At 45.4% G+C, this 11,979-nt stretch overlaps 2 protein-coding genes across 2 annotated transcripts; one reads left to right on the plus strand and one right to left on the minus strand.

The window, feature by feature from the left end:
- Positions 1 to 297: 297 nt before the first annotated feature.
- Positions 298 to 3,776, plus strand: LOC311020293 (class E basic helix-loop-helix protein 40-like). The gene is made up of 5 exons (XM_084020262.1): positions 298 to 674; positions 783 to 846; positions 1,097 to 1,204; positions 1,643 to 1,766; positions 1,939 to 3,776. The coding sequence occupies exons 1-5, from the start codon at positions 604 to 606 to the stop codon at positions 2,844 to 2,846; spliced, it is 1,275 nt and encodes a 424-aa protein (XP_083876388.1). The 5' UTR covers positions 298 to 603; the 3' UTR covers positions 2,847 to 3,776.
- Positions 3,777 to 5,569: 1,793 nt separating this feature from the next.
- ttll3 (tubulin tyrosine ligase-like family, member 3) lies at positions 5,570 to 10,759 on the minus strand. Its single transcript, XM_084030061.1, has 13 exons — positions 10,504 to 10,759; positions 10,362 to 10,421; positions 10,168 to 10,286; positions 9,915 to 10,083; positions 9,569 to 9,624; positions 9,289 to 9,417; positions 9,054 to 9,168; positions 8,774 to 8,854; positions 8,528 to 8,708; positions 7,683 to 7,831; positions 7,130 to 7,373; positions 6,524 to 6,959; positions 5,570 to 6,415 (listed from the first exon to the last, which is right to left on the minus strand). Exons 2-13 carry the CDS (start codon positions 10,375 to 10,377, stop codon positions 5,630 to 5,632), a joined length of 2,481 nt encoding a protein of 826 aa, XP_083886187.1. The 5' UTR covers positions 10,378 to 10,421; positions 10,504 to 10,759; the 3' UTR covers positions 5,570 to 5,629.
- Positions 10,760 to 11,979: the final 1,220 nt, after the last annotated feature.

The raw sequence follows: 11,979 nt of genomic DNA on the forward strand, positions 1-11,979 counted from the left end.
CACACACACACACACACACACACACACACAGCAGGTTGCCTGCCAGCACGTTCACTGCCTGGCGCTCACAGCCTCGTTTCAATACACTTCAGCATGGTGGTACACGAGACGGGGCACGCGCCGCCCTCCTCTCTGACGTGCGCCGCCGTCCGCCCACTCAGGCTCCTTATCGGGGGAAAGTGGGCGGTCCCTCCTCCTCGGATACAGCGCCGTGTGACACGTGAGGCTCATGTGATGGAGGCAGGTCAGGCGGAGCGGAGAGTCAGAGGGTTTATTTAACTCGTCGCTCTGTCCTCCCACACTTTCCCAACGCGCCACCAAAGAGGGTTGCCTTCCTTCTGCGACAGGACCACCGCGTGGAGAAAACGCAAGGACTAACTTGACGAACGCAATACAACCTTCACATCAGTGCGACTAGCATTAAATAATGCGAAATTGCTTTGATTATTGATCCTTAAAAAAACAACATTTTAGTGCATTTCACTGACTGCTGTTTTTTTTTCAACTTTATTGTTTTTTCCATTACGGGTAAATAAATGCGTATTTATTTGTGACTGCATTTGAAAAGTACCTCGACCTTACTGCGTAATTGGAGTAAAAAGAATGGAGCGAATCCCAAGCGCGCAACCACCTCCTCTGTCCAAACACCAGGCGGACCTGTCGGACGTGCAGGGGTAAGTTCTACTTTAAAAAGAAACATGCTTTCCTCACACTTTACTATTTATTCTGTATCTTATACGTCATCAGTTCATGCCTCACTATCTGTGTCTTTTTTTTTTCAGGATGGATTTCCCGATGTATGTTTATAAACCCAGACGAGGAATGAAGAGAGGAGAGGAGAGCAAGGTCAGTTATTACTTTGCTTATTGCCGACTTGTTCAGTTACAACCACAAATCTTCTAATTAAAGGGTGTGAACTACACAGGAGGAATTAGTCTAGAAGTAGTCCTGTAGTACCATAAATGGTCGTCCTAATTTGTGCTATGACATAACTCCTGGAGTCCTCCCTATCGGAGTGCCTCTCATCATAAACAGCCATTGCTGCGTGCTCTCGGGTCTGCAGAATTTAACCAAAGAATGCCGTTTATTCTTGCAGGAAACCTACAAGCTGCCTCACAGACTTATCGAGAAGAAAAGGCGTGACCGGATAAACGAGTGCATCGCTCAGTTGAAAGATTTATTACCAGAGCACCTGAAACTCACGGTAAGTTCACTCTGTGGTTGGGAGGGATAATGGGATTCACTGTATTAAGTGGCATGCACCCCCCAGTGGCTGTTCGGTGGTAATACACCCTCTCTGCCGAGTGCGTCAGCAGTGAATGACACTCGGGCTAAAGAGGACGTGTCGTGTAATTGTTTAAACTGAGGGATTTAAAAAATCCAATCCAATTGAATACAACAACATTTTTTTTTTTTAAAGTAATCGCAATATAATGAACACCCCATACTGCAGATTAGTTACGCAATTCACAGGATCCCATGTCACATTAATAACTCCTATTGATTATGTTTGCTTTATGGTTGCCGCTGTTGTCTTTTGGTGACGTAACAGCCGAGATCATAAGCTCACAAGCAGTAAAGCGTCGTCTCCTCCGTGTGTTATATAAAGGGGAGGATGTGCTGACTGTGTGTTTTCCCACAGACTCTGGGCCATCTGGAGAAAGCTGTGGTTTTAGAGCTGACGCTCAAACACGTGAAGGCCCTCACCTCTCTTCTGGAGCAGCAGCAGCAGAAGATCCTCGCTCTGCAGAATGGCATGCAAATTGGTGAGCTGCAGACCACTCGCACACAAATATGCACGTGCAGCAAATGAGTTACCAAGATGAATACACCATGACAGAGCTACAAGGCAAATACGTGACTTCAAACATGGTTGTTGGAAAAATCGATGTCAAACTGCAGCCTTTCTGATCGCGTGGTTTCTTGTTGTCCTTACAGAGCAGCCGTCTGTCAACCAAGAGAAGTCGGAGGAGATGTTCCGCTCTGGTTTCCACATGTGCGCCAAGGAAATGCTTCAGTATCTGGGCAATCACGAGACGGACGGTGACTTCACGCCATCCCATATGATCAGTCACCTTCACAAGTTAGCCGCAGAGGTGCTGCAGAGTCCAGTCCGACCTCGCACTCCTCTCAGCCCCCGACCCGAGGAGATCCCTGCCTACCACCAGCGCCAGCCTCACAAGGAGACGCCAACAAGCTCGCCCCCTAAACCCAGCGAGGGCTATGGGAGGAACTGTGTGCCCGTCATCCAGCGGGCGTACGCTCCGACGAGCAGCGAGCAGAGCGGCAGCGATACGGATACGGACAGCGGCTATGGGGGGGAGCTGGAGAAGGCGCCACAGGGACGCCCGGGTTACTACGGTCAGGAGAGCCACCTGAAGCGAGCGCTGGGCGAGAAGCAGAGCTCCGGCATCAAGCGGGAGGACGAGGAGCTGCGCTGCAAACGCCCTCGGGTGGAGTCGTCCGAGGATGAGCTGCTCTCGGGTGGAGAGTCGTCGACGTCATCGTCCTCCAGCGGTTATGGCAGTTACATGAACGTGTCCCCGAGCCATCCTACACCTCCACATCCCCTGTGCATGCCTTTCTACCTCATCCCACCTTCCGCCGCTGCCTACCTGCCAATGCTGGAGAAATGCTGGTACCCCGGGGCCATGCCCATGCTCTACCCCGGAATGGGAGGCTCCGCACCCGCCATGCGCAGTGAAACACCGCCGCCACCTCAGTCAGTGTTGTCTCCCAGGGGAGGCTCTCCAGCCCCAGCCGTGTCTCAGAGCGCCATGGACTCGCCTGCCCTCCTTCAGGCACTAAAACAGGTACCACCCCTCAACCAGGAAACCAAAGACTGAGAGAGACGGGGCGAAGAGGTCATCCTGTTGTAAAGACAGTTGGAATGAAAATATGACTTTCCATGATCCGTCCTCGTTCCAGTCCTCTGTTCCTCCGCTCGGAGGTCAAACAGCAAACTAGAGGACTCGTAGAAGTGACGATGGAGGAGAGAGCTCGTGTCGAATGTAAAATGCTCGGTGGTATTACTCAGTGCAAATTTGTCATGTAAGCTGGACCTGCCCTGCACACACACACACACACACACACACACACACACACCAACACACACACTTGGTTGAATGTAAAGAAAGATACGTCTTAGATGCTGCTGTTCAAGTCTAAATGCCGACGACACTGATGCATCTCACTTGTAGCTGTTACAATAGAGACACGCCATCTTTGTACTTTAGAAAGTGCTGCACCAAATCTTAGTGGTAATTGTTCATCCAAAGTTTGTTGCCTAAGTCCTTTAGGTCACCGTTATGGTCACTGGGAAAGCCCTTGGAGCCAGACGCTATGATGACTGGTACCATAAGACACAAGGGTTTTCCTCAGGTGTGTACAGACGAGAGTCAGGGTACGCCCCGTGCGTAGATGCAGGAGTGGGCTAACACACAACCACAGTGAATGAGAAGTCTCGTTTTTCATTGACAAACAGACGGTTAAGATGGATTTCCTGTAATTATTGTTCATAGACTTCTTGTACATTTCTATTTTTGATACCTGCTCTGGCACTCTGTCCGCCCGGAGAGACGGCAGGTGGGCAGAGTGCCCATAATTGTACGTTGTGTACTCAGAAAAAAAAACCTGTGTACATACTGTAGCACTGTGCTGGACCTGGTCTGCATACTCAACATCTGTTTCCGCTCAAGTCAAACCTGGTGTTTGCTGTTGCCTTTCTACTTGAGGAAAAAGCTGATAAATCTCAGATGTTCATTCTCTGTACAACATATGAAAACTGGAGTTAAAGGAGCGAGGAGAGGAGAAGTTGAATGTAAAAGTTTTACCAGAAGACTTGTTTTCTACAGAAAGAGGTACTTGGGATTTTATATTTTGGGACCTACATGAAAGATGTTTTGATGTACATATTTTGTCTATAAATGTTGTTATACATTATATAAGTGTATTAATAAAGTATTTTTTTTCCCGTGGAAAATGGCTTGGACTGTATGTGAAAGACAAGGTGTGTTTGTGCGTGCGTGTTTGTGCGTGCGTGTGTGTGCGTGTGTGTGTGTGCGCGTGTGTGTGTGCGTGTGTGTGTGCGTGTGTGTGTGTGCGTGTGTGTGTGTGCGTGTGTGAGAAACATCTCGCAGTGAAACGCAATCTGTTCTTTTACGCCGCCACAACATTCAACGGGAACACTTATGTAATGGCAGATCTGTCGCCAAGCTCTCCTGCTGGTTCACCGTCTGTGCCGACTAATACAACAACAAGTAAATACATGCAACAGTTTCGGTCCAGCTCCCTGAGGCACTAATCGAGCTCCATCTGCTTCTTTTCAACATCCTTGATGGGGAGACATTTTTTATTAGCCGCGTGATTCAAGATGACATTCTATTTGTGTATTTACACTACACAAATACTTCTCATCTCCACAACATGTATTGTACTATTTTGTAGTAATGAGCTTGCATGTCAAGACTTATCTGACACTGTTTCTACACAGCAATATCACCAACTCTTAAACCACATATTTTGCTTCGTTTCCACTGATTTATAAGCTGCAGGAGTGTTTTTTTAATTCCATCTCTAGTTTTGTTCGCAACTAATTCTCTTCAAGTTGATTTTCGAGGCGTAGTGAGCATATTAGTTTCTATATTTAAATAATGCTTTCAGCACTCATCTCAGTAGCTGAGTCTAGCAAGGATAGTGGTTAAGACACACACCATAAAACCACAACATCTCTCATCTCATCTTTGACCTTTGTTTCATGTCGTACCGTTGTCTCTCCCCCTCATTGTTTCCTGTCTTGTTTTTATTTCCGTCAATCCAATTCAGGGCAAAAACGCCACAAAGATAATATATCTATCAATTTGCCATTTTCACTAGTTTGTTAGTCACAAAGTTAAGTCTAACCCCCAGACTTATCTAGTTTTTTAAAAATGTTGACATTAAATTAAAATGTAAGTTGATGTCTAAGTAATTAATTTGGACGTAATGTTTAAAGAGAGGTTTCTGGAGATGTGGCAACATCTGGATAAGATGCTTTCTATTTGAATTCCCTCTCCTTGAAACGGTTTGGAATTAAAGTGCAGTTAGATCATTGAGCCTCTGTTGCCACCTGCTGGGCATTAAAAGACCTACAGCCTGTTATGATAAATCTGCTTATTTTCTGCACTTGAACCAGTGATCATTTCATTATGTATTTGTCTAATTAAGTCACCTTTGAAATATCACACTGGAGACACTTAAATATAATAACTATTTTTGATAATTCTTATTAATACTTATGCACTTCAACATCGTTTTGATTGTGTTACAGTCATAACATAACTGTAAAACATATTCATTCCAGTCTGTCAAACTAAAACATAAATCTAATGCTCACTTAGCTCCTTATATGAGCAGATAACGGTCCTGTCTTGTAAATTTGAAGCCCCGAATGATGAGAAAATGTCTAATTTTAGCCACTCACCATGACTGTCTACAGTTTCTACAAACAAAATATACAGATTATATTACATACACAATATTTGTGAAATCTTTATTAGCCCTGCTCATTTAAATATACATTTACATACATTTAAAACAATGTTGTTTCTACCAAAACCTCTTAAGCAGTTCCTACTGTTTGTTTTAGCAATTAATACCACTGGTGATTATTCTCGTCGGTGGACTCATGTTTACTTTTGGCCATGCCTTTCCTTCGAGAGCAGAGGAATAACTGATGGCTGTGGCCGCTGGGATGAGAGGATGATGTTGGATTAGGACAGGCAGGGGTTCCAGCTACGTTTGGTCGTAAACTGAAGGCCTCCAGGGTAGGAAGGGGACGCCGGATTAAAGGAAAGACCCGCGTAGGAGTCCTGTGTTGAGGCTCAAAAGCTGTCCTGGGAAGGGACGATCTGGAGCTGTGCGCTCCTTGGCCTGGGTTGGCCTGAGATTTGCTGTCTGACATTCTGTAAGGAGGGTGGAGCGAAAAGGAAATGCTCCGTGGGACCAGAGTCGCCCCGTTGGCGCCAAGACTCAAACCCAAACGCCGTGCTTTCCTCTGAGGTCCAGTGTGTTCCACCAGAGGCTGATCACGTGGCAGCCTGCGAGAGGAACTGTGAAGACAGCAGGCATTTTGAACATCTGTCCTCCCCTTTGGATCCCTCTTAGGAGATGTTGATGTCAGCTGCCCGTTCTTCTCTCCAGCAGCTCGGTTCTCCTTGCTCGTGTGGTGAGAAGTGTAGACTGCATGGCACTTCTGACCTGATGCTTTACGTGTCGTTTCAACCTTTTCTGAAGGCGACTGGTCTGGAGGGAACTCGATGGCGAGTGTTGCGTTAGAAGTGACGGTTTGTCTGTGACGTGGAGGTCTTGATTGCCTAATGGTGGTTCCTTCCACAAGCAGGTTCACTCCCACGTAGTGAGGAACTTCAACTGCAGCCTGGGAGGGTGAAAGAGTAAGACACAAATAAATGTGTAGCCTCTATTATTCAACGGAATTCTCCTGGAAATGAATACCTATTGCCTCTAGGCATGAGATATTTCCCACCTGCTTGAAGATTAGCTGGAAGCCTCCCGTGTAAGCACCAGGATCAGTCCGCCAGTCGAGCACAACCCTCAATGTGTCCAGCTGCACAGCAGGGCAGAGGCGAGCTGTCACGGCGGTGGAGCTGGCCATAGTCGGACTGGCATTAATCTCCAGAAGCCAAGGCCTCAGGTCTCTGCCCAACATAAAGTCGGCTCCATAGAGTTCAAAGCTCGCCTTGCGGGGCTCCACCAGGTCCTGGGCGGTCTGCAGGACACGGACCACTGCTTGCTGCATTCCCGGGACCACCACTGACTCCCACTCAGCCCCACGGCCCTGCCGCTGCAGAAAAGCCCTAAACTGAGAGCAGGACCACATATTGTCCCCAGGCACTGCTGGATGGCGCTCACAGGACGGCTGCAAGTGCTTCTGGATGGAGTTGTTGCACAGGTGCACTGAGCTGAGGGACATAACAAAGGCCATGAAGGTAAGCGTAGAACGGGCTATGAATGAAAGGAGTACATGATGTCTCCTTGAAGTGTTAAATCAATCCCTCCACAAAGCACGATACAAGATACAGTAACGGTCAAGTGCAAGTATGTAATCGATCCTTTGTCCTTTCTGTCTGACCTGTCCAGAGTTTTTGTCGAGTAGGGCTGAGTGGAGAACCGAAGGTAGCACTCTCCATAGAACCACACAGTCAGGGGGTTCCAGTCAGTGACGAGGAACCACTGGCGGAGGTCAAACTTGGTGCCGTGGACCAACAAAGGACGTTCCAGGTATTTCTGAACGACCCACTTACTCTCCTTAGTCAGGGCTCTGTCACTATCCACGAGTGCCAAAACCTCATCCAGGCGATTCACACACATAATACCTGGGGGGTGGAGGAAAAGAACAAAAGCAAATAACATCAAACTAAGACGACATGGTGTTTCTGATGACCTTCCAAACAAAAAACAAACATTCTCTCCTCATACTGAAGCTGAGGGGAACTGTAGTAATCATATATTTTTTTTCAATTCAATGTAGAAACATGAAACAATTTGACATCTGTATGGCAGAGTTCATGTTGCAACACAAATCAGCGTGGTATGACTTTTAAAAAAAGTTTTCAGTTTGTATGAAGAGGAAGTAAAATTAGGAAGTAAGTATATGTTTCTTTATCTATTTCTTTTAACCTCACCTCGTCCTCTTGACTTGGCACCTGGTTTGATGATCCAGATGTTATTCAGTCCATCTGTTTCCAGCTGAGGGCACGCCTCCTGCAGTCTGATCAACATGGCTTGGCAGTGCTCCACAAACACACCGCTCCCTCTGATCAATGCACCTTCACTACACGCAAACATTACAGTCACAGATTGACTTTATTCATGTACCGACTCACTAAATCTGACTATAATGCTTTAATAGTAGTGGAAAGGTCTGCTTGCATGCTGTACAGCAATTATATAAGTAGGCATGCTATATATTCAGAGTGGAAGCAAAATATCAAATTGAACAATAAAAATATCAATGAATAATAATAAAACTACATCATGGATTATTGTCCAGTACAACGCACAAGGAAAATCGACGAGCTACTCGCAGTTGAGAAAGAAATTGTCTGACTGTGAAGCAACAGCTCCAGCCATCAGTTTACAGCAGGTCAATTTCCTGTTTACAAGCAAAAAATAATGTACTATATATATCATCATGTGGTATCATGTATATTTTCAGGTTTTTGCATATACAGTGGTGTTGAAGTGAACATGCTGTATCCTGTTTCTATTCTAAACCGAACCATAAACCCAGCTGAGTCTATGTTTAACCCCATGCTGAGTCCTAACATGAACTATAGTGTTATTTAAAGCCATATATGTAAAACAACACAGTATCTGTTCTGCATTGCACACAAGAAGAACTTTTCTGTAAGATACATTTTATGGTGAGATTTACTTTTGTCAATGAAATATTTTCATCACTGCAGATACATTTGGTGTGACCTATAAGGATATTTCTATCAAAAGATCCTGCAGGAAACATACTCACTGAACAACCATGTAGTAGTCTTGCAGAAACTCTGCCCACTGCTGTTCCTCCACCGAGGGTGGCGTTTTCACAGTTGCATCAATGTCACCGTGCTCTAAAACGCTGAGGAACTCTTGACACACTCGCAAAGCCATGTCGATCATCCCCGGACCGACGAATCCACGCAGCTCGTTATCCAACTCTGTAAAGAGAAATGAGATTGTGATCAACCGAGTCACGAATGCTTTGGGTCTTTTTGTTCCTCACCTTCATCACCATCTCTCCTCCATGTACTCATCTCAACGACATGCTGTATCAGGCTGGAGCACGCTGTCCTCCTGAAATCCTCTACGTTGTCATAGAAAACAGCACCAGAGAGAGAGAGACAGAGAGAGAGAGAGAAAGGGCATGTTGTTTTATTTATAATGTATCAATTATACATATATATATACATATATAATGTATCAAAACTAACTAAAACAAGTCCATCAGTTTAGCATTTTTGATAATGCAAAAGCAAATGTGATAATATAGCCATATAGCAGACCTATGAATGCATGCTTTTCGTCCTCTGCCCCGAGCCTGTAGCATCTTGGGAAAAAGGTGTCAGGATCTGCTGTATCGAACCACTGCAGGTTACGCAGGTTCTCACAGAGCCCCACCTGAAAGCATCAGACTTATATGCATACTGTGGGAGATAGAGAGCACTTGCTGACGCATTGCCAAAGTTGAGTTTTGCATTTTTGCCAGGCAATCATTTAAAAACTCCAAAGAGATGAGACCTTGGTAGTGAACGTCCAGGAATTTGCGTAGTGATTGGTCATTTGGTCGTTCCGTAAGGAGCGACAGTCTACGTAATCCCGCCGCGTCGTCCAGTGGAAATACGTGGTTTCATTTCGAACCAGCCGAGACTAGAAACAGTTTGGGAAAGTTAAGTTGTCTGAGCTCAAATACGCAGCATGATTATATAAAAAAAAGGACACGTGGAAATGAAGTGATGTGAGTAAAAAATAATCCAGAATGTGTAAAACGTCACGTTAGTTCACTAGAACAATCTCTTACCATGAGGTCGTACATGTCACCGAGGTTCTCCTCTTTCTCACCTTCGTCCACTCTCTCTGTAAGGAGATAACAGAAGAGTGATGTGGGTTTACATGTGTAGAGGGCTGTAGAATGCAATGTGGGACTCAATGTATCATTTATAAGGTGTCGGGGTTTCCTTCTAATACTCTAGTACTAGTACTCTAGTGTTAAAATACACATCCATTATTTTCCAAATATCTCAACCACTTTCATACAGCCATTTCTTTTGTCAGACTAGTGAGATTTCAGGATATTTGCAACCCTGCATCTTGTTTTCTAATAGTCTAATTTCATAGCTGCTGGGCATCGTCCTCCATTGTCTCACCAGTAACATCCGCACTGACGTCACCGTCGTCGCCATCGTCCTTATCATTGCCATGGCGATGGGGTGGTCTCTGGGCAGGATGTGGCAAACGACGTTCCACCCACCCTCTGGCCCATAAGGCTGCACGGATCACAGGGTAGGGGCCCTGCACTGAAAACACTTTCCTCCGCTGAGAACGAGTGGAAGAGAGGTAAGAAAGTCCCATGAGAATGCAGAGGTGTGACGGTGACATCAGGCCTGTACACTAAATCACCTTCACTGCTTTCTCCATCAGCCTTTTAGCTGTTTTGAGCCTGTCTGGCTTGATGACGGGCAGGCTTGGCCCGCTGTGACGTAACCTCCCCTCCACTGGAGCCACCGAGGATTTGAACACTGAGACAAACTGCTTGGTCAGATTTCAGCATAAAGTTGTTGTGTGCAAAAGCATGCGCTTATCTATTTACTCACCCGGCATGTGTTGCATGTTACTGTTTTATTGTTCTCTCTTCAGCTGATCAGTGTTCAGTTCTGTGGGGGGGAGCAATGTTCAGGATATACAATTATACAGATGTATTATTATTTATCATAATACAGATGAATTGTTTCTTACCATTTCCACATAAAGCTGTTCACTGCCAAGAGTAGATAGTACTGGTCTCCTCTGCTGTTGAGGAATAAACAGAGAAAATATGATATGAGCTGACACCGACGTTGACTGTGTGTCTGCAGAAGAAGGATGTAAATTGGGTCAAGCAGGAATCTAAATCTGGACAGAGCTGACAGAGGCTGTCATAGCGTCTCCCATGCGCAGACATGCCGTACACACTGCCATGCACACAATAATAAAACGCATCGGCAGTAGGCCTACATGGATGTATGGGACAGCTCTCTGCTCCTAAAATACATCTAAAAAAAAACAACTGAGATTAGGATTATTTTTAATTTGTAGCATTAATACACAAACCTAATGTTGTCCCCTCCCCAGTGACCCGACCACTGTGCCCATAGACTCGCACACTCGTCCTGCTTCCCTTCATGCTGCCGAAGATCGTTCCCATAACAACCGCGCGCGCGCGCGCCAACAGACTGTTTGTAGTTGCCACAACAACCGCAACTACCCTGGAGACACGCGCCGTGCAGGGCGACGACGGATGCAGCCATGCGTTGAGGAAAGGATACTCTCATCTGACGCGATCAGTTGCAGCGAGGGCGCGTGCAGGCCTCACGCGCAAGGACCATTCAAATCAGCCGCTTCTGAACTAAACCCAGCCAACTTTATTGACATTGTGTAAGTGGGCAGCGAGTCACACTTATCTTGTTTTGTGGAAGAGTTCATGCTGAGGCCGTTATGGCTCCCTTATCAATATAGGCGACCATAAGCAGATTTGACCAGATGTACCCGCCTGCATCTTAAATAATACGCCTACAGTCGTCAGTCTGCCGCACACGTGCGCGCGACTTTTCCAGTAGATTACAGACAACATATAACGGCTACTTTGCATAATGCTTCATCTTCCCACAAGGGGGCGTCCGAGGCTTTCTAGTACGTTAGTGGGGTTCGCGTGTGTTCCATTGTCTCTGTTGTCTCTTTCATTTTATGTGCTCATAACTCACTTTCGCATTAATGTTACCGACGACTATGTCGCCATTAGATTATTTATAAGATGATTTACAGGATAAATGGAGAACATCGATTATATTATCGCTGCCCTTACATGGTTGTCTCCCACCGACTTTTAAAGTGGTGGGAAATAACTGCACAGGCCTAGTAAATACTTTCTTAACTTATATTTATAAATATGATATAATAATTAAATTAATATCTAAAACCATTTTATTTGATATAAAGTTGAAGTCTATTTCCGCTCTACTTTAACTCGAGCAAACGTTAGAATACAGGACTGTAGCCTACTTGTAATGCAGCATTTTTGACTTATTGCTACTCACTTACGTAAATTATCCAAGCACCTCTTCCACCACTTCTTCTTTCGAACAAAGAAAACAGAGGCTAATGTAAAGTTGTGTCAGCGCCGTTCTAATGATTTGAATAGATGCAATCTCTTAGTCAAAGTAAAGCAACAACAAC

The sequence above is a fragment of the Eutrigla gurnardus genome, assembly GCF_963514095.1.
Source record: "Eutrigla gurnardus genome assembly, chromosome: 2".
In the NCBI taxonomy this organism is placed as follows: domain Eukaryota; kingdom Metazoa; phylum Chordata; class Actinopteri; order Perciformes; family Triglidae; genus Eutrigla; species Eutrigla gurnardus.